The following is a 23,630-nucleotide window of genomic DNA, read 5'->3' on the forward strand; positions in this document are numbered from 1 at the left end:
GTTTGGATCAATAAAGTGGGGCTGCAGGTAGCCTAGTGGTTAGAGCGTTGGGCCAGAAACCGAAAGGTTGCTGGATTGAATCCCCAAGCTGACAAAGTAAAAATCTGTTGTTCTGAACAAGGCAGTTCCCCGGTAGGCCGTCATTGTAAATAAGAAATTGTTCTTAACTGACTTGCCTAGTTAAATAAAGGTTAATAAATAAAACTGTGTAATGAGATCTAATATAGATGCTGGCTTCATTTTATGACTCAAATATTAGAAAATTCGTACTAAATATGTAGGACCCTTGCATGGCTACCCAGACTCCTCACTGTGACAAACCCTACATCAGCCCACAGATGTTAGTTTCTCATTTTTACATTTTAGTCATTTAGCAGACGCTCTTATCCAGAGCGACTTACAGTAGTGAATGCATACATTTCATACATTATTTTTTTTCTGTACTGGTCCCCCGTGAGAATCAAACCCACAACCCTGGCGTTGCAAACACCATGCTCTACCAACTGAGCCACACGGGACTCTTCTGTAATGAGTCTGGATCTGAGTACCTCCCCGACTTTTCACCGAATGCAAACACATTCAGGGCCGTCTGATTGGTCCAGAAACCGATGGGTTGGGCCAGAGCCAGAACACACATGGGTAAAGCGGCGGTTTGAAAATGTGTCATTGGCATTGATACTCTGATTGGTTAGAGACAATCCAATCGCTGATGACCTTGTTTTGTACAAGCCCCTCGTCACCACAAACGACTTCAGTATGGAAGTCTCAGACTAAAGTATTTTGCGAATGACAGAGCAGCGGAATAATTTCAAATCAAATTTTATTGGTCACATACACATATTTAGCAGATGTTATTGCAGGTGTAGCAAAATGCTTGTGTTCCTAGCTCCAACACTGCAGTTTAGTGCGAGTCATCCAGTTAGTATGATCCCCTAATGTCTTATAATCATCTCATAATGATCCTGATTAAATACCAGCCATTTTGAGTCAGTTGAAATATTGATACATAGAGACACATGACATTATTTTAAGATGTTACAATGCTTATAACAACTTATAAAGCATTACATCTGCAGGCTTTAAATAACGTGTTACCTACAGTGTATTCAGGGGGGCTCCCGAGTGGTGTAGTGGTCCAAGGCACAGCACGTCAGCGCTAGAGGGGTCACCACAGACCCTCGATCGATTCCAGGCGGTATCATAACCGGCCGTGATTAGGAGTCCCATAGGGCGGCGCACAATTGGCCCAGCGTCGTCCGGGTTAGGGTTTGGCCGGGGTATGCCATAATTGTAAATAAGAATTTGTTCTGACTTGCCTAGTTAAATAAAAGGTTATTTTGTTACGTTACAGCCTTATTCTAAAATGTACACAATTTTATTTTTTCCTCATTAATCTACACACAATACCTCATAATGACAAAGAAAAAACAGGTTGTTAGATTTTGGCGAATGTCTTAAAAATAAAAAACGTAATCACATTTACAAGAGTATTCAGACCCTTTACTCAGTACTTTATTGAAGCACCTTTGGCAGCGATTACAGCCTCGAGTCTTCTTGGGTATGACACATACCTGTATTTGGGGAGTTCCTCCCATTCTTCTCTGTAAATCCTCTCAAGCTCTGTCAGGTTGGATGGGGAGTGTCTCTTCAGAGATGTTAGATTGGGTTCAAGTCCGCGCTCTGGCTGGGCCACTCAAGGACATTCAGAGACTTGTCCCAAAGCCACTCCTGCATTGTCTTGGCTGTGTGCTTAGGGTCGTTGTCCTGTTGGAAGATGAAGCTTCACTCCAGTCTAAGGTCCTGAGTACTCTGGAGCAGGATTTCATCAAGGATCTCTCTGTACTTTGCACTGTTCATCGTTGCCTCGATCCTGACTAATCTACCAGTCCCTGCCGCTGAAAAACATCTCCATAGCATGATGCAGCCACCACCACGCTTCACCATAGGGATGGTGCCAGATTTCCTCCAGATGTGATGCTTGGCATTTAGGCCAAAGAGTTCAATCTTGGTTTCATCAGGCCAGAGAATCTTGTTTCTCATGGTCTGAGAGTCCTCTAGGTGCCTTTTGGCAAATTTCAAAGCAGGCTGTCATGAGCCTTTTACTGAGGAGTGGCTTCCGTCTGGCTACTCTACCATAAAGGCCTGATTAGTGGAGTGCTGCAGAGATAGTTGTTCTTCTGGAAGGTTCTCCCATCTCCACAGAGGCACCTAGAGCTCTGTCAGAGTGACCATCGGGTTCTTGGTGACCTGCCTGACCAAGATCCTTCACCCCGATTGCTCAGTTTGGCCTGGCGGCCAGCTCTAGGAAGAGTCTTGGTGGTTTCAAACTTCTTCCATTTAACTTCTATGGGCTACGTGGGACACAGCCAGTGAAATATCAGGGCGGCAAATTCAAAAACAACAAAATGTCATAATTCAACTTTCTCAAACATACAACTATTTTACACCATTTTAAAGATACACTTCTCCTTGATGTAACCACATTGTCCGATTTCAAAAAGGCTTTACAGCGAAAGCAAAACATTAGATTATGTTAGGAGAGTACATAGACAAAAATAATCACACAGCCATTTTCCAAGCAAGGACATGTGTCAAAAAAAACCAAAACACAGCTAAATGAAGCACTAACCTTTGACGATCTTCATCAGATGACACTCCTAGGACATTATGTTACACAATACATGTATGTTTTGTTTGATAAAGTTCATATTTATATCCAAAAACAGCATTTTACATTGGCGCGTGATGTTCAGAAAATGTATTCCCACCAAAACGACCGGTGAATGTGCACATCAATTTACAAAAATACTCATCATAAACGTTGACAAAATATATAACAATTATTTAGAGAATTATAGATAGACTACTCCTGGATGCAACCGCTGTGTCAGATTTTAAAATAGCTTTACGGAGAAAGCACATTTTTCAATATTCTGAGTATATAGCTCAGCCATCACGGCGAGCTATACAGACACCCGCCAAGTTCGGGGCAACCTAAACTCAGAATTAGTATTAGAAATATTCTCTTACCTTTGCTGATCTTCATCAGAATGCACTCCCAGGACTGCTACTTCCACAGGAAATGTTGTTTTTGTTCCAAATAATCCATATTTATGTCCAAATACCTCCGTTTTGTTCGTGCGTTCAGAGCACTATCCAAAGGCATAACGCGCGGTACCAGAGACGAAAAGTCAAAATGTTCCATTACCGTACTTAGAAGCATGTCAAACGCTGTTTAAAATCAATCTTTATGGTATTTTTAATGTAAAATTGCGATAATATTCCAACCGGACAATAGCGTATTCATTCAAGGAGAAAAAGAAGGAACAGCGTGCTTGCGTGACTTCGCATATCCAATCCCTTTGTTGCCAGGCAGTCCACTCAGAAACTGAGCTCCTATTATCTGCCCAGTGACAGGAGAATGCTCAAACTTTCTGAAGGCTTTAGACAGCCAATGGAAGCCTTGGGAAGTGCAACGTAACCCCACGGATACTGTAGTTTCGAAAGGGGCTAGAAAGAAGATCTTAGATCCTCCACTTCCTGGTTGACTTTTTCTCAGGTTTTTGCCTGCCATATGAGTTCTGTTATACTCACAGACACCATTCAAACAGTTTTAGAAACTTCAGAGTGTTTTCTATCCAAATCTACTAATAATACGCATATTCTAGTTTCTGGGCCAGAGTAGTAACCTGTTTAAATTGGGTACGTTTTTCATCCGGCCGTGAAAATACTGCCCCCTAGCCCAGACAGGTTAAGAATGATGGAGGCCACTGTGTTCTTGGGGGAACTTCAATGCTGCAGACATTTTTTGTGACCCTTCCCCAGATCTGTGCCTCGACACAATCCTGTCTCGGTGCTCTACGGACAATTCCTTCGATCTCTTCGGTTGGTTTTTGCTCTGACATGCACTGTCAACTGTGGGACCTTATATAGACAGGTGTGTGCCTTTCCAAATCATGTCCAATCAATTGAATTTACCACAGGTGGACTCCAATCAAGTTGTAGAAACATCTCAAGGGTGATCAATGGAAACAGGATGCACCGGAGCTCAATTTCGAGACTCATAGCAAAGGGTCTGAATACTTATGTAAATAAGGTATTTCTGTTTTTTATTTTTGATACATTTGCCAACATTTTTAAAAACCTGTTTTTGTTTTGTCATTATTGGGTATTGTGTGTAGGTTGCTGAGGGAAAACAAATATTTAATCAATTTAGAATAAGCCTGTACCTTAACAAAATGTGGAAAAGGTCAAGGGGTCTGAAAACTTTCCGAAGGCACGTTATACTCTAGGTGTGGTTCCATCTGTAATTATGTATTTGGGGTTGTGTCCCATTCTCTAAAGGTGGATGAGGAAACCTCGATGTGGCGTTCCTGATCACCCCCACATCAGCCGACGGAGGCGGAATAAACGCTACGCCCTGACGGGACAGAAATGGAGAGACAGAAAGATCTCTTACAGGTACAGTTCATTTTTCCATCTTTGCTTCGGGACATTTCAGTGTGTATGGCTTTGAAAAGGCTTGGGTTGATTGTGTTCAAACCTTTTCCATGGTTCTTCTTTTGTCTGTGTAGTTACTGCTCTGTTGTTTTCGTGACAAGTCAAATTAAGGGTTTAACTCCCCCTGAGAGGTGATTCACTCTAAGAGCAGTTGGTAGAGCATGGTGTTTGCAACGCCAGCATGGTGTGTGCAACGCCAGGGTTGTGGGTTCGATTCCCACGGGGGGGCAGTACAAAAAAAAAAAAAACTCACTACTGTAAGTCGCTCTGGATAAGTGCGTCTGCTAAATGACTAAAATGTAAATAAAAACCTACCAAAGACATACAGTATTACTTTAAAGAGATACTACACATGTGGAGTATCTGTAAATTGCACTTCTGACCTCAACAATGTGCTACTAATATGGAATTATTTTTCTGTGGGGGGGGGTTCTGTTATAGTGAATGAAAATATAAACGCAACAAGCAACAATTTCAATGCTCCTTCAAAACTTGAGACATCTGTGGCATTTTGTTATAAGACAAAACTGAACATTTCAAAGTGGCCTTTTATTGTCCCCAACACAGATGCACCTGTGTAATGATAATGCTGTTTAATCAGCTTCTTTATTTGCCCCACCTGTCAGGTGGATGGATTATCTTGATAAAGGAGAAACGCTCACTAACAGGGATGTAAACAAATTTGTGCACAACATTTTAGAGAAATACGCTTTTTGTGCATATGGAACATTTCAGGTATCTTTTATTTCAGCTCATGAAACATGGAACCAACACTTTTCATATTGCGTTTGTATTTTTGTTCAGTATATATATATACTATCATGACTGCTAACAGCTACACAAAGCCTACATCGTTGTCACCTCATAGTCAACATACACTAAATGACCAAAAGTATGTGGACACCTGCTCGTTGAACATCTCATTCCAAAATCATGGGCGTTAATGTGGAGTTGGTGCACCATTTGCTGCTATAACATCCTCCACTCTTCTCTGCAGGCCAGTCGAGTTGTTCCACACCAATCTCAACAAACCATTTTTTTATGGACATTGCTTTGTGCACAGGGGCATTGTCATGCTGAAGCAGGAACGGACCTTGCCCAAACTGTTGCCATAAGTTGGAAGTGCAGAATCGTCTAGAATGTCATTGTATGCTGTAGCGTTAAGATTTCCATTGACTAGAACTAAGGGGAATAGCCCGAACCATGAAAAACAGCCACAGACCATTATTCCTCCTCCACCAAACTTTACACTTGGCACGATGCATTGGGGCAGGTAGCATTCCTCTGGCATCCGCCAAACCCAGATTCGTCCGTCGGACTTCCAGATGGTGAAGCATGATTCATCACTCCAGAGAACGCTTTTCCGCTGCTCCAGAGTCCAATGGCGGCGAGCTTTACATCACTCCAGCCGATGCTTGTCATTGCGCATGGTGACCTTAGGCTTGTGTGCGGCTGTTCAGCCATGGAAACCCATTTCATGAAGCTCTCGGCTAACAGTTGTTGTGCTGATGTTGCTGATGTTAATGAGTGTTGCAACCGAGGACTGACAATTTTTACGTGCTACGCGCTTCAGAACCTGTTCTGTGAGCTTGTGTGGCCTACCACTTTGAGGCTGAGCCGTTGTTGCTCCTAGACGTTTCCACTTCACTTACAGTTGACCTGGGAACTCTAGCAGGCCAGGAATATGACAAACTGACATCCTATGAGGCATCCCATAACGGTGCCACGTTGAAAGTCACTGAGCTCTTCAGTACTGACAATGTTTGTCTATGGAGATTGCATGGCTGTATGCTCGACACTTGTCAGCAACGGGTGTGGCTAAAATAATATTTCAAAGCTCAGGAGAAGACCCAGATGCAGACAGTTTCGAAGTAAGAAGTTTATTACAGAAACAGGGGGCAGGCAAACGACAGGTCAAGGGCAGGCAGAGGTCAGTAGTCCAGAGCAGAGTCCGAAAGGTACAGAACGGCAGGAAGGCTCAGGTTCAGGGCAGGCAGGATGGTCAAAACCGGGAAAGCTAGAAAACAAGAACTAGAGAAAGACAGGAGCACGGGGAAACCGCTGGTAGGCTTGACAAAACAAAACAAACTGGCAACAGACAAACAGAGAACACAGGCATAAGTACACCTGGAGGGGGGAGGAGACAAGCACAAAGACAGGTGAAACAGATCAGGGTGTGACAGAATCCACTAATTTGAGGTGGTGTCCACATACTTGTGTATATATATATATATACACATATTTATATATATTTACACATATGTATATATATACATATATACATGTATGTAGGGTATGGAGGGGGCAAACATGGAACCAACACTTTGCATGTTGCGACAGGTCAAGGGCAGGCAGAGCTCAGTATATACACTGCTCAAAAAAATAAAGGGAACACTTAAACAACACAATGTAACTCCAAGTCAATCGCACTTCTGTGAAATCAAACTGTCCACTTAGGAAGCAACACTGATTGACAATAAATTTCACATGCTGTTGTGCAAATGGAATAGACAACAGGTGGAAATTATAGGCAATTAGCAAGACACCCCCAAATAAAGGAGTGGTTCTGCAGGTGGTGACCACAGACCACTTCTCAGTTCCTATGCTTCCTGGCTGATGTTTTGGTCACTTTTGAATGCTGGCGGTGCTTTCACTCTAGTGGTAGCATGAGACGGAGTCTACAACCCACACAAGTGGCTCAGGTAGTGCAGCTCATCCAGGATGGCACATCAATGCGAGCTGTGGCAAGAAGGTTTGCTGTGTCTGTCAGCGTAGTGTCCAGAGCATGGAGGCGCTACCAGGAGACAGGCCAGTACATCAGGAGACGTGGAGGAGGCCGTAGGAGGGCAACAACCCAGCAGCAGGACCGCTACCTCCGCCTTTGTGTAAGGAGGAGCAGGAGGAGCACTGCCAGAGCCCTGCAAAATGACCTCCAGCAGGCCACAAATGTGCATGTGTCTGCTCAAACGGTCAGAAACAGACTCCATGAGGGTGGTATGAGGGCCCGACGTCCACAGGTGCGGGTTGTGCTTACAGCCCAACAACGTGCAGGACGTTAGGCATTTGCCAGAAAACAGCAAGATTGGCAAATTCGCCACTGGCGCCCTGTGCTCTTCACAGATGAAAGCAGGTTCACTATGAGCACATGTGACAGACGTGACAGAGTCTGGAGACGCCGTGGAGAACATTCTGCTGCCTGCAACATCCTCCAGCATGACCGGTTTGGCGGTGGGTCAGTCATGGTGTGGGGTGGCATTTCTTTGGGGGGCCGCACAGCCCTCCATGTGCTTGCCAGAGGTAGCCTGACTGCCGAGATGAGATCCTCAGACCCCTTGTGAGACCATATGCTGGTGCGGTTGGCCTTAATGTTCCTCCTAATGCAAGACAATGCTAGACCTCATGTGGCTGGAGTGTGTCAGCAGTTCCTGCAAGAGGAAGGCATTGATGCTATGGACTGGCCCGCCCGTTCCACAGACCTGAATCCAATTGAGCACATCTGGGACATCATGTCTCGCTCCATCCACCAACGCCACGTTGCACCACAGACTGTCCAGGAGTTGGCGGATGCTTTAGTCCAGGTCTGGGAGGAGATCCCTCAGGAGACCATCCGCCACCTCATCAGGAGCATGCCCAGGCGTTGTAGGGAGGTCATACAGGCACGTGGAGGCCACACACACTACTGAGCCTCATTTTGACTTGTTTTAAGGACATTACATCAAAGTTGGATCAGCCTGTAGTGTGGTTTTCCACTTTCATTTTGAGTGTGACTCCAAATCCAGACCTCCATGGGTTGATAAATTGGATTTCCATTGATTATTTTTGTGTAATTTTGTTGTCAGCACATTCAACTATGTAAAGAAAAAAGTATTTAATAAGATTGTTTCATTCATTCAGATCTAAGATGTGTTATTTTAGTGTTCCCTTTATTTTTTTGAGCAGTGTATATGCTGTACATAGGGTAAGGGTCATGGTCAGTTTTTGGACCAAAGGTAGCTTTCATGCCAGTGATCCATTTGTTGTCCCTGGGTGATGGGCTCCAAGATGGCTGTGTATGATGGACTGAGATCTGGGTTTGCTGGCCTCCTGTCTTGACAAGTTTATGGTTTGTTTATGAAATACATGTATTTTTTACTATAAGCATATGCTACCTTATTTTGCATCCTTTTGCAGCCGGACTTCCGGCACCGACAGAGATGGCTGCCTCGCTTCGCGTTACATTTTTACATTTACATTTTAGTCATTTAGCAGACGCTCTTATCCAGAGCGACTTACAGTAGTGAATGCATACATTTCATTTATTTATTTATTTTATGTGCTGGCCCCCCGTGGGAAACGAACCCACAACCCTGGCGTTGCAAACACCATGCTCTACCAACTGAGCTACAGGGAACTATGCAGTATTTAGTTTTTTTATGTATTATTTCTTACATTACCCCAGGTAATCTTAGGTTTTATTACATACAGTCGGGAGGAACTATTGGATATAAGAGCAATATCAACTCACCAACATTACGACCAGGAATACGACTTTCCCGAAGCGGATCCTCTGTTTTGCCCACCACACAGGACAATGGATCGGATCCCAGCCGGCGACCCAAAACAACGACGCGTAGAAGGGGCAGACAGAGCGGTCTTCTGGTCAGGCTCCGTAGACGGGCACATCGCACACCGCTCCCGAGCATACTACTCGCCAATGTTCAGTCTCTTGACAACAAGGTAGACGAAATCCGTGCAAGGGTCGCCTTCCAGGCTACCCTGGCTCACTCGAGACACACTATCGGAGTCGATACAACCAATTGGCTTCTTCACGCATCGCGCCGACAGAAACAAGCATCTTTCTGGTAAGAAGAAGGGCGGGGGTGTATGCCTTATGATTAACGAGACGTGGTGTGATCATAACAACATACAGGAACTCAAGTCCTTCTGTTCACCTGACTTAGAATTCCTCACAATCAAATGCCGACCGCATTATCTACCTAGAGTATTCTCTTCGATTATAATCACAGCCGCGTATATCCCCCCCCCAAGCAGACACATCAATGGCCCTGAATGAACTTCATTTGACTCTATGTAAACTGGAAACCACATATCCTGAGGCTGCATTTATTGTAGCTGGGGATTTTAACAAGGCTAATCTGAAAACAAGGCTCCCTAAATTCTATCAGCATATCGATTGCGCTACCAGGGCTGGCAAAACCTTAGATCATTGTTCTTCTAACTTCCGCGACGCATATAAGGCCCTCCCCCACCCTCCTTTCGGAAAAGCTGACCACAACTCCATTTTGTTGCTTCCAGCCTATAGACAGAAACTAAAACAGGAAGCTCCCGCACTCAGGTCTATTCAACGCTGGACCGACCAATCGGATTCCACGCTTCAAGATTGCTTCGATCACATGGACTGGGATATGTTCCGCATTACGGCAAACAGCAACATTGATGAATACGCTGATTCGGTGAGCGGGTTTATTAGCAAGTGCATCGGCGATGTCGTACCCACGGCGTCATTAAAACAATCCCAAACCAGAAACCGTGGATTGATGGCAGCCTTCACGCAAAACTGAAAGTGCGAACCACTGCTTTCAATCAGGGCAAGGTGACCGGAAACATGACCGAATACAAACAGTGTAGCTATTCCCTCAGCAAGGCAATCAAACAAGCTAAGCGTCAGTACAGAGACAAAGTAGAGTCGCAATTCAACGGCTCAGACACGAGAGGTATGTGGCAGGCTCTACAGTCAATCACGGACTATAAAAGGAAAACCAGCCCCGTCGCGGACCAGGATGTCTTGCTCCCAGACAGACTAAACAACTTCTTTGCTCGCTTTGAGGACAATACAGTGCCACTGACACGGCCCGCTACCAAAACCTGCGGGCTGTCCTTCACTGCAGCCGACGTGAGCAAAACATTTAATCGTGTCAACCCTCGCAAGGCTGCAGGCCCAGACGGTATCCCCAGCCGCATCCTCAGAGCATGCGCAGACCAGCTGGCTGGAGTGTTTACAGACATATTCAATCAATCCTTATCCCAGTCTGCTGTCCCCACATGCTTCAAGAGGGCCACCATTGTTCCTGTTCCCAAGAAAGCTAAGGTAACTGAGCTAAATGACTACCGCCCCGTAGCACTCACTTCCGTCATCATGAAGTGCTTTGAGAGACTAGTCAAGGACCATATCACCTCCACCCTACCTGACACCCTAGACCCACTCCAATTTGCTTACCGCCCCAATAGGTCCACAGACAACGCAATCGCAATCACACTGCACACTGCCCAAACCCATCTGGACAAGAGGAATACCTATGTGAGAATGCTGTTCATCGACTACAGCTCAGCATTTAACACCATTGTACCCTCCAAACTCGTCATCAAGCTTGAGAGCCTGGGTCTCGACCCCACCCTGTGCAACTGGGTCCTGGACTTCCTGACAGGCCGCCCCCAGGTGGTGAGGGTAGATAACAACAACTCCACCCCGCTGATCCTCAACACTGGAGCCCCACAAGGGTGTGTTTTCAGCCCTCTCCTGTACTCCCTGTTCACCCACAACTGCGTGGCCATGCATGCCTCCAACTCAATCATCAAGTTTGCAGACGACACTACAGTCGTAGGCTTGATTACCAACAAAGACGAGACGGCCTACAGGGAGGAGGTAAGGGCCCTCGGAGTGTGGTGTCAAGAAAATAACCTCACACCCAACTTCAACAAATCAAAGGAGATGATCGTGGACTTCAGGAAACAGCAGAGGGAGCAACCTCCAATCCACATCGACGGGACAGTAGTGGAGAGGGTAGAAAGTTTTAAGTTCCTTGGTGTACACATCACGGACAAACTGAAATGGTCCAACCACACAGACAGCGTGGTGAAGAAGGCGCAGCAGCGCCTCTTCAACCTCAGGAGGCTGAAGAAATTCGGCTTGTCACCAAAAACACTCACAAACTTTTACAGATGCACAATCGAGAGTATCCTGTCGGGCTGTATCACCGCCTGGTACGGCAACTGCGCCGCCCATAACCGTAAGGCTCTCCAGAGGGTAGTGAGGTCTGCACAACGCATCACCGGGGGCAAACTACCTGCCCTCCAAGACACCTATACCACCCGATGTCACAGGAAGGCCAAAAAGATCATCAAGGACAACAACCACCCAAGCCACTGCCTGTTCACCCCGCTATCATCCAGAAGGCGAGGTCTGTACAGGTGCATCAAAGCAGGGACCGAGAGACTGAAAAACAGCTTCTATCTCAAGGCCATCAGACTGTTAAACAGCCATCACTAACATTGAGTGGCTGCTGCCAACATACTGACTCAACTCCAGCCACTTTAATAATGGAAAAATGTATTTAATGAATGTATCACTAGCCACTTTAACCTGTTGAGGACAGACGTTCCGCTAGCGGAACCCCGTTCCGCCTGCGGAACCCCTAGCCAACAGCCAATGGCATCGCACGGCGCGAAATACAAAACCAACGAAAATACCACAGTTCAATTTTCTCAAACAATCAACTATTTTACACCATTTTAAAGATAAGACTCTCGTTAATCTAAACACATTGTCCGATTTCAAAAAGGCTTTACAGCGAAAGCAAAACATTAGATTGTGTTAGGAGAGTACATAGACACAAATAATCACACAGCCATTTTCCAAGCAAGCATATATGTCACATAAACCCAAACCACAGCTAAATGCAGTACTAACCTTTGATGATCTTCATCAGATGACACTCCTAGGACATTATGTTATACAATACATGCATGTTTTGTTCAATCAAGTTCATATTTATATCAAAAACCAGCTTTTTACATTAGCATGTGATTTTCAGAACTAGCATACCCACCGAAAACTTCCGGTGAATTGACTAAATTACTCATGATAAACGTTCACAAAATACATAACAATTATTTTAAGAATAATAGATACAGAACTCCTTTATGCAATCGCGGTGTCAGATTTTAAAATAGCTTTTTGGCGAAAGCACATTTTGCAATATTCTAAGTACATAGCTCGGCCATCACGGCTAGCTATTTTGACACCCACCAAGTTTGGGACAACCTAAACTCAGAATTACTATTAGAAAAATTGGATTACCTTTGCTGTTCTTCGTCAGAATGCACTCCCAGGACTTCGACTTCAACAACAATGTTGTTTTGGTTCCAAATAATCCATAGTTATATTCAAATAGCTCCGTTTTGTTTGTGCGTTCAGGTCATTATCCGAAGGGTGACGCACGAGCGCATTTCGTGACAAAAAATGTCCAAATATTCCATTACCGTACTTAGAAGCATGTCAAACGCTGTTTAAAATCAATTTTTATGCTATTTTATCTTGTAAAATAGCGATAATATTCCAACCGGGCAACGTTGTATTCATTCAAAGGCTGAAAGAAAAAAATGGAGTAGTCTTGTGACCGCGCATCTCCAGTGTCACTGTCCCCAGGCTGACCACTTACAAATTCTCCTGCTGTTCTTCGCCCAGAGACAGCAGACACCCCATTCCACTTTCTGGCGGCTTTAGAGAGCCAATGGAAGCCTTAGAAAATTTCACGTTACAGCACAGATGCTGTATTTTCGATAGAGATGCAACAGAAGGACAACAAATTGTCAGACAGGGCACTTCCTGTATGGAATCTTCTCAGGTTTTGGCCTGCCATATGGGTTCTGTTATACTCACAGACACCATTCAAACAGTTTTAGAAACTTTAGAGTGTTTTCTATCCAAATCTACTAATTATATGCATATTCTAGTTTCTGGGCAGGAGTAGTAACCAGATTAAATCGGGTACGTTTTTTATCCGGCCGTGAAAATACTGCCACCTATCCCAAAGAAGTTAAACAATGCCACTTCATATAATGTTTACATACCCTACATTACTCATCTCATATGTATATACTGTACTCTATACCATCTACCTCATCTTGCCATCTTGATGTAATGTATCACTAGCCACTTTAAACAATGCCACTTTTATATGTTTACATATCCTACATTACTCATCTCATATGTAAACGGATGCAGCCGTTTATGTACTCTATACCATCCACTGCATCTTGCCTATGCCGTTCTATACCATCACTCATTCATATATTTTTTTATGTACATATTCTTATTCATTCCTTTACACTTGTGTGTATAAGGTAATTGTTGTGAAATTGTTAGGTTAGATTACTCGTTGGATATTACTGCATTGTCGGAACTAGAAGCACAAGCATTTCGCAACACTCGCAATTAACATCTGCTAACCATGTGTATGTGACAAATAACATTTGATTTGATTTGATTAAATCTGTCAAGAATATTAAACATATGTGCTCCATAAGGAAGATGCTGCCGCTGAGACACCCAGACATCCCATTTAGCGGACCCACCATTTACTGTACATTTCAACTCATCTATTTATTCATCTATCTTCTGTTGTTTTTCCATATCAACATTCCAGCCTACACATGTTTTTTGCTATATTTCCAATGCAACTTATGCAATCCAGCAACACTTGCTGAAATTCTTCCTCAAGGCAGGGATATAAACAAATATTGTCTTGTGGAGTAGAACAGGAAAGAGGGGAAAGACATTTTTACTGCACCTTTAAATGTGTTTTCTTGACTGGCTGCGCTCTATATTTAGTCTGTCTGGGCGAGTGAATCTGATTTGATCTTTGAGGACTGTCACCCAGCATTAGAGTGAGGGATAGTAAGAAGGCCAGGCTCACTGCCATTCTTCCAGCGTCTCCACTGTTATTTCACTGTTATTAGAAGAAACTGAGGACAACAATATACTTTGTTTTCTGCTTTTTCTTTTGTTGTTACATGTACATTCTACACACATTTTATATACATGGCACTTAATTTTAAAATTAATTAATTAATGCATTTGTAATGTTAAAATATGTCATAAGAAACCTTAGGAAACCAAATGTAAATTGTAATGAGTCAGACAATCTATTGATTGATCCAGATGCACATATACTGTAAATACTAAAATAAGACAATACTGTATTTTCTGACTGTATGACAAAATTTGATTTAAAATTCATGTTATTTTGTTATGTTGTTTTAAAGCTTTAAAAATACATCTTCAGCACCATCTTTGACCAGGTCTCCGCGTCTCATGCTTTCTCAGGTATGACGCGCCATTCAACATGTACTTGCTCTTCACATCTGCAGCCAGCCAAAACTTTATACCAAACTTTTCTGGTTTGTTCACCATGTACTGAGTAAAGCGACAGCGTGCTTTTGTGGGGAACAGTTGCTCATCCACAGTGATGGCAGTACTGTGCTTGTAGCACGCGATGCTGTTCTGAACAAATTTCACCCACACCTTGGAAACCAGGGCAAATTTGTCTTCTTGGAGACATCTGCCTCGAGTTTCTCTCTTGTCAAAATGCAGGAATCTCATGATCTCCCTGAATCGATTCCGGGACATGGTCCTTTGAAGAATGTATAGCCATAGTCAGCTGACCAGAAGCTCTCCAATGCCAAACTCTTTGCGCCTTGTGCACCACAGATATACAAAATCGAAATGAAGGCTTTTAGTTCGACAACAGACATGTCCCACGAACTGTCCTCCTTTAGTCTGTGTGCCTCAGCCACGGTGCAGTCCCTGATGTGGTTCAGCATCCCTGTCACACCCTGATCTGTTTCACCAGTCTATGTACTTGTCTCCACCCACCACCAGGTGTCTCTCATCTCCCCTCATTATCCCCTGTGTATTTATACCTGTGTTCTCCGTTTGTCTGTTGCCAGATCGTTTTGTTCGTCAAGCCTACCAGCGTTTTTCCCCTTGCTCCATCGTTTTGTTTGTCAAACCTACCAGCATTATTCCCCTTGCTCCTGTCTTGTCTATAGTTCCTGTTTTCTAGTTTTCCCGGTTTTGACTATTCTGCCTGCTCTGACCCTGAACCTGCCTGCCGTCCTGTACCTTGCCTCACCACACTGTATTATTGACCTCTGCCTGCCCTGCCCTGTCGTTTTGCCTGCCCCCTTTTCTAGGAATAAACTTTTGTTACTTCGACACTGACTGCATCTGGGTCTTCCCTAAAATGTGATAGTATGAACTGGTCATGACCAACCCAGCAGACTCAGACCAGCTCCACAATGCTGTCTCCCCGCAAGGAGCCACCATTGGACAACACGAGAAGTTACTGCAATGTCTTGTGGAGGGGCTCCATACCCTGGCAGAACTCCATGACCAGGCATTCGAGACTTTGCTGGAAGCGAGTCACACCCGTAATCTCCCAGCCTACCCCAGTGTCCCGAGCACCCCGCTTACCTCCTCCGGAGCGCTACGCTGGAGATTCCGGAAACTGCCGGGCTTTTCTCTCCCAGTGCTCAAGGATAGAGTACATCATAACGCTGATGTCCGGGAGGCACTCGCCTGGTCTACGGCGGTTTGGGTGCAACAGTCCGCCATCTGCCTCAGTCTAGAGGAGTTTGTGGCAGAAGTTCGGAAGATATTTGATTCTCTGTTGTTCGGGAGAGAGGCTACTCCAGCTACATCAAGACTTCTGTTGTGTGGCAGACTATGCAGTGGATTTTTGCATGTTGGCAGCTGAGAGTGCCTGGAACCCGGAAGCATTGTTCGACATATTCCTTCACGGATTATCGGAGGTGGTGAAAGATGAGCTTGCAGCCCAGGAGCTAAACATTGACCTTGAATCCCTCATAGCTTTCCGGATCGATGGGCGGCATCGAGAATGTAGGAGGGAGAGGGAATCTGTTTCCTGTTGCCCTCGTTCGCCCTCGATTCCCACCTTGCCTCCGAAGAATCCCAGAGACCCCCGAAGTCTACATGTTCGAGTGAATGAAGTCTACATGTTCGAGTCGGCAGCACTCTGTGATTCCCGAGTTCTCTCGGGAATCACAGAGGGCTGCCGACTCGTCTCCTTCGGAGTCCATGCACCTGGGAAGGGCTAGATTGAGTCCGGCTGGGCGCTTACGCCGACTCCACACCCAGAGCTGTCTATATTGTGGAGCTACGGGACATTTCATAGCTACCTGCCCATTAAAAAACCAGGTTCATCAAGAAGGGGCGAGTACTATGGTGGGCCTTATGGAGAACTTTTCCTCTCCCCTTACTCACACCCCTTTCTATGCCATCCTGCTGTGGGGGAACCAGTCAAAATCTCTCTGGGGACTCACCGACTCTGCGGCCGATGAGAGTTTTTTTTTACGCTACCCTGGTGTCCAAGCTGGGCATCCCCACTCAGCCCCTCACCATTCCAATGGATGTTAGAGCGCTGGACGGGCGCTCTATAGGCCGAGTCAATCACAATACCACTCCCATCAACCTACGAGAGTCAGGGAACCACAGCAAGGCTATCCAATTCATGCTAATTAAGTCTTCTCAGGTTCCCATGGTATTGGGATTCTCTTGGCTCCAGTGACACAACTCCATCATAGACTGGACTGCTGGTGCCATTATGGGCTGGAGCCCATTCTGCCACACCCATTGTCTGAAGTCAGCGCAGCCTGCCCCGGGACAACTTCCTGCGGGCTTGGAAGTTGCCCTGGACCTCTCCGTGAAGAACTGCTACCCACTACCACTCATCTCCTCAGCCTTCGAGCCACTCCAGGGGGCCACCGTGTTCTCCAAGTTGGACCTACGGAACGCCTACCACCCGATGCGAATACGGGAAGGGGACGAGTGGAAGACTGCCAGCGGTCACTACGAGTATCTGGTCAGGCTATTTGGCCTTACCAACGCCCCAGCTGTGTTCCAGGCTCTGGTTGATGATGTTCTCCGCGACATGTTGAACCGGTTCGTCTTCGTCTACCTCGACGACATACTCGTCTTCTCCCACAAACTTTCCCCCCTGGTTTATCGGCCCTTTCCCCATCTCCAAGGTCATTAGCCCCTCTGCTGTTCATCTTCTGTTGCCCCGTACATCCCACTTTTCATGTGTCTAAAATCAAACCCATGTCTCACAGCCCTTTGTCTTCTGTTTCCTGCAGCTTAAGTCATGTCATTCTGTCCTTGTCACCTTCCTACATTTTTGCCCGGCTGTACAAGCTTCCAGACTGTTCTGTCATTTCCCAATTCCTGTTCTCAGGTGGCGGTGGATTTGGCCTTGACAGGATCTATACAAATATATATAATTTAAGCTTAGTTAGCCTATTTGTAGAAAAATTCTAATAAAACATTTTATCAGATGACCAATTATTCTCTAATGTTGAATAATAATAAAAGACATAACACTAAAATACAAAGACAACAACCCACAATATTGGCCTACAAAGTGTGTCCTTTCTGGAGAGAATTGCCTACCTGGTAGTCCTACTGGTGGTGGCAGTCTGGGCACTCTTTGGTGGCATGTCTTGTGGGGTATGCATGGGTGTCCGAGCTGTGTGCTAGTAGTTTAAAACAGACACCTCGGTGCATTCAGCATGTCAACACTTCTTACAAAAACAAGTAGTGATTAAGTCAATGTCTCCTCCACTTTGAGCCATGAGAGATTTACATGCATATTATTAAATGTTAGCTCTCCGTGTAGATTTAAGGGCCAGCTGTGCTGCCCTGTTCTGAGCCAATTGTAATTTTCCAAGGTCCCTCTTTGTGGCACCTGACCACACGACTGAAGTGTAGTCCAGGTGCGACTAAACTAAAGCCTATAGGACCTGCCTTGTTCGACCTGCCTTGTTCATGGTGTTATTGAAAGGGCAGAGCAGCTCTTTATTACAGATAGACCTCTCCCCATCTTAGCTACTGTTGTATAAATATGTTTTCACCATGACAGTTTACAATCAAGGGACACTCCAAGCAGTTGAGTCACCTCAACTTGCTCAATTTCCACATGATTTATTAGAAGATTTAGTTGAGGCAGAGCAGCGCTTTATTATGGACAGAATTATCCCCATCTTATCTAATGTTGTATCAACATGGTTTGACCATGACAGTTTACAATCCAGGGTTGTTCCAAGCTGTTGAGTCACCTCAACTTGTTCAATTTTCACACTATTTAATAGTGTGAAAATTAGTGAATGACTTGTCCCAAATACAATGCTTTTAGTTTTGGAAATATTTAGGACTAACTGATTCCTTGCTACCCATTCTGAAACTAACTGCAGCTCTTTGTTAAGTGTTGCAGTAATTTCACTCGCTGTAGTAGCTGACGTGTATAGTGTTGAGTCATCCGCATACATAGACACACTGGCTTTACTCAAGGCCAGTGGCATGTCATTAGTAGAGATTGAAAAAAGCAAGGGGCCTAGACAGCTGCCCTGGGGAATTCCTGATTCTAACTGGATTATGTTGGAGAGGCTTCCATTAACCTCTTACACCTGCTCCAATATCCAATGATAGGCGTGGCGCGAATTACAAATTCCTCAAAAATCCAAAAACTTCAATTTTTCAAACATATGACTATTTTACACCATTTTAAAGACAAGACTCTCCTTTATCTAACCACACTGTCCGATTTCAAAAAGGCTTTACAGCGAAAGAAAAACATTAGATTATGTCAGCAGAGTACCCAGCCAGAAATAATCAGACACCCATTTTTCAAGCTAGCATATAATGTCACAAAAAACAAAACCACAGCTAAATGCAGCACTAACCTTTGATGGTCTTCATCAGATGACACGCCTAGGACATTATGTTATACAATACATGCATGTTTTGTTCAATCAAGTTCATATTTATATCAAAAACCAGCTTTTTACATTAGCATGTGACGTTCAGAACTAGCATTCCCACCGAACACTTCCGGTGAATTTACTAAATTACTCACGATAAACGTTCACAAAAAACACAACAATTATTTTAAGAATTATAGATACAGAACTCCTTTATGCAATCGAGGTGTCCGATTTTAAAATAGTTTTTCGGTGAAAGCACATTTTGTAATATTCTGAGTAGATAGCTCGCCATCACAGGCTAGCTATTTTGACACCCACCAAGTTTGACCCTCACTAAACTCAGATTTACTATAAGAAAAATGTTATTACCTTTGCTGTTCTTCGTCAGAATGCACTCCCAGGACTTCTACTTCAATAACAAATGTTGGTTTGGTTCAAAATAATCCATAGTTATATCCAAATAGCGGCGTTTTGTTCGTGCGTTCAAGACACTATCCAAGGTTGACGAAGGCTTACGCGCCCGATGCGTTTCGTGACAAAAAAATTCTAAATATTCCATTACCGTACTTCGAGGCATGTCAACCGCTGTTTAAAATCAATTTTTATGCTATTTTTCTCGTAAAAAAAGTGATTATATTCCGACCGGGAGTCGTTGTTTTCGTTCAAAGACGAAAGAATAAAAACATGGTGTCGCCTCGTGCATGCGCCTCCAGTCTCTGTTCTCTGATCGACCAGTATCTAAATGCGCTAGTGTTTTTCAGCCAGGGCCTGCAAAGACATCATTCAGCTTTTTGCCGCCTTCTGAGAGCCTATGGGAGCCGTAGGAAGTGTCACGTTACAGCAGAGATCCCCTGTTTTGGATAGAGATGATCAAGAAGGCCAAGAAATGGTCAGAGAGGGCGCTTCCTGTTTGGAATCTTCTCAGGTTTTGGCCTGCCAAATGAGTTATGTTATACTCACAGACACCATTCAAACAGTTTTAGAAACTTTGGAGTGTTTTCTATCCAAAGCTAATAATTATATGCATATTCTAGTTTCTGGGCAGGAGTAATAATCAGATTAAATCGGGTACGGTTTTTATCCGGCCGTGAAAATACTGCCCCCTATCCAAAACAGGTTAAAGAGCACCCTCTGTGTTATGTTAGACAGGTAACTCTTTATCCACAATATAGCAGGGGGTGTGAAGCCATAACTCATACGTTTTTCCATCAGCAGCCTATGATCGATAATGTCAAAAGCCGCACTGAAGTCTAACAAGACAGCTCCCAATTTCTTTGTCATCAGTTTCTCTCAGCCAATCATCAGTCATTTGTGTAAGTGCTGTGCTTGTTGAATGTCCTTCCATATAAGCGTGCTGAATGTCTGTTGTCAATTTGTTTACAGTAAATAGCATTGTATCTGGTCAAACCATTAAAAATAAAGTTTACTTAGGGTTGGTAACAGGCTGATTGGTCAGCTATTTGAGCCAGTAAAGTGGGCTTTACTATTGTTGGGTAGCGGAATTACTTTAGCTTCCCTCCATGCCTGAAGCTACACACTTTCAAGTAAGCTTAGATTGAAGATATGACGAATAGGAGTGGCAATATCGTCCTCAGTAATTTTCCATCCAAGTTGTCAGACCCCGGTGGCTTGTCATTGTTGATAGACAACAATACTTTTTTCACTTATTCCACACTTACTTTACGGAATTCTAATTTACCATGCTTGTCTTTCATAATTTTACATCTGCTAATGATAATAATTTGCTAATAATAGAAACAAAAGGCCTACAACAACCATTGTAAGCCGATAATAGCCTAATGCCAATAAAAGGCTAATTATAGATAGCAATAGCAGTGATTGGCCAACAATGACGATAAGGGCACACACTTTCTAGGCTTAAATTGAAGATGTGGCAAATAGGAGTGCCAATATTGTCCACAATTATCCTCAGTAATTTTCCATTCATATTGTCAGAACCCGATGGCTTGTCATTGTTGACAGACAACAATAATTTTTCACTTCTTCCACACTGACTTTACGGAATTCAAAAATTCTTGTCTTTCATAATTTGGTCAGATATACTTGGATGTGTAGTGTCAGCGTTTAATGCTAGCAGGTCATCCCTACGTTTTTGTTTTTTTACCCTCTTTTTCTCCACAATTTTGTGTTATCCAATCAGTAGTCACAGTCTTGTCTCATCGCTGCAACTCCCGTACGGACTCAGGAGAAGCGACGGTCGAGAGCCGTGCGTCCTCCGAAACACAACCCAACCAAGCCGCACTGCTTCTTGACATAATGTCCACTTAACCCGGTAGGCAGACGCACCAATGTGTCGGAGGAAACGCCGCACACCTGGCGACCGTGTCAGAGTGCACTGCGCCCGGCCCGCCACAGGAGTCGCTAGTGCGCAATGGGACAAGGACATCCCTGCCAGCCAAATACTCCCCTAACCCGGACGACGCTGGGCCAACTGTGCGCCACACCATGGGTCTCCCGGTCGGCTGCAACAGAGCCTGGAATCTAGTGGAATCTCACCAGAATCTCTAGTGGCACAGCTACTTAGACCACTGCACCACTCGGGATGCCCAAAGTTTGTTTATCTTGCCAATGAAAAAGTAATTATCTCTATAGGAGAAAGCCCTGCCTCCAGCTGTTTGCTTAGAAATTCTAGGTTAGCAGTAAAACCTTGAAATCAGTCCTAGCCTATGATCATGATGCTTAATCAGTTTCTTGATATGACACGCCTGTCAGGTGGATAGATTATCTTGGCAAAGGAGAAATACTCACTAACTGGGATGTAAACAAATATGTGCTCAACATTTGAGAGTAATAAGCATTTTGTGCGTATGGAACATTTCTGGGATCTTTTATTTCAGCTCATGAAAATGGTACCAACACTTTACATGTTGTGTTTATATTTCTGTTCAGTATAATTCCTTCTCGGAACTATCTACGCGCTCTCCTCCTGTCACCTTTTCCCTTCACTTGTGGACTTAAGTGCACAACACATCACCTGTCTGTGACCAGGCAAAAACAACTTTCCAAGCCAAACCTTCATATCATGACTGCTAACCGCTACACACAGCCTTAATCGTTGTCACCTTATAGTTAACATACACCACATGACCAATAGTATGTGGCAGTGGAGGCTGGTGATTTGAAAAATTGAGGAGAATGTGAGACCCACGTTATTGGCACTGAACGCACAGAGATGTCAAAGTGTTTCAAAAATCGTCAAAGAGTAATTATTTTAACCTAAAGCATTTAATAAAGACATGTATAGTACAATATTATGGGGAATGGGAATGAGAGGGCTAATTACACTGTGTTTGGAAGGGATCACAGCAGTGATTGAATGAGTGTATGAGGCATGAGTTGAAGTGTTCAGAGGCTTGATTTCAGTGCAGGATAGGATTTGACTGGGAAGACAAAAAAACAATAACACAACGCACAACACAGTTAGACAAAAGAGCTAAGAATGAGTTAGTCCAAGCAAGGAGTAAAATCATTGATGTGTAATAATGTAATTGTGTTTGTGTATGTGATTGACTCTACATAGAGTAATGAGAGAAAATTGATAGGGTTACTCACAGTGCTTGGAGAGGAAACATTCAATGTGCCAGTGGATGAGCGGACAGGGGTGAAAACCCTGTCAAACTGCAGCAACCTTATACTTGTTCATATTAATTAGATTTAGACTAGATTAGGGAGGGGATTTCCTCTACCCAGACACAGAGACAACAACCGATAGACAATACAACTCACATGGCTGAGCTTGCTTTATACAGGTTTGCATCATGCAGTTCTATGCAACTGTAGGCCTTATAAGAAATTCACTCACATCTGCCATCACTATTATGTTAATAATTTTGGATTGAAAACGTGAAGGCAGCCTAGCCAGCCCAATGTTGAATATAAACCAAATTTGATCACATTATCTCCTGACACACAAATGGACTATAAATACATAACGTTGCCAATTAGTTTACCCTGACCAGATAGACAGGGAGCATAGGCTGTATGCAGCTGTTCTTATTAGTAACCTACAGTTGATCAAACTGAAAAATCATCTCGTTTTCATCCTATATAGTATGTCAGATCTCTAATGTTTAGGTGTTGGCTAGGCTGCTGTAACATTTACAGTTGAAGTCGGAAGTTTACATACACTTAGGTTGGAGTCATTAAAACGTGTTTTCAATCACTCCACAAATTTCTTCTTAACAAACTATAGTTTTGGCAAGTCGATTAGAACATCTACTTTGTGCATGACACAAGTAATTTTTCCAACAATTGTTCACAGACAGATAATTTCACTGTGCCTTTAAACAGCTTGGAAAATTCCAGAAAATGATGTCATGGCTTTAGAAGCTTCTGATGAGCTAATTGACAACATTTGAGTCAATTGGAGGTGTACCTGTGGATGTATTTCAAGGCCTACCTTCAAACTCAGTGCCTCTTTGCTTGACATCATAGGAAAATCAAAAGAAATCAGCCAAGACCTAGATCAGTAGCTCAGTAGACCTCTACAAGTCTGGTTCATCCTTGGGAGCAATTTCCAAATGCCTGGGGGTACCATGTTCATCTGTACA

At 43.9% G+C, this 23,630-nt stretch overlaps 1 protein-coding gene across 2 annotated transcripts in view; it reads left to right on the forward strand.

The window, feature by feature from the left end:
• The window catches only part of mmp24 (matrix metallopeptidase 24), a 105,925-nt gene that overhangs the window by 33,444 nt on the left and 48,851 nt on the right, over positions 1–23,630 (forward strand). For both annotated transcript variants that reach the window (XM_014131593.2, XM_014131592.2), the window contains exon 3: positions 4,345–4,461. In XM_014131593.2, coding sequence (XP_013987068.1) covers positions 4,345–4,461 — 117 coding nt within the window. The remainder of the gene's footprint in view (positions 1–4,344; positions 4,462–23,630) is intronic.

This window comes from Salmo salar, chromosome ssa12 (assembly GCF_905237065.1).
Source record: "Salmo salar chromosome ssa12, Ssal_v3.1, whole genome shotgun sequence".
NCBI classification, from domain to species: domain Eukaryota; kingdom Metazoa; phylum Chordata; class Actinopteri; order Salmoniformes; family Salmonidae; genus Salmo; species Salmo salar.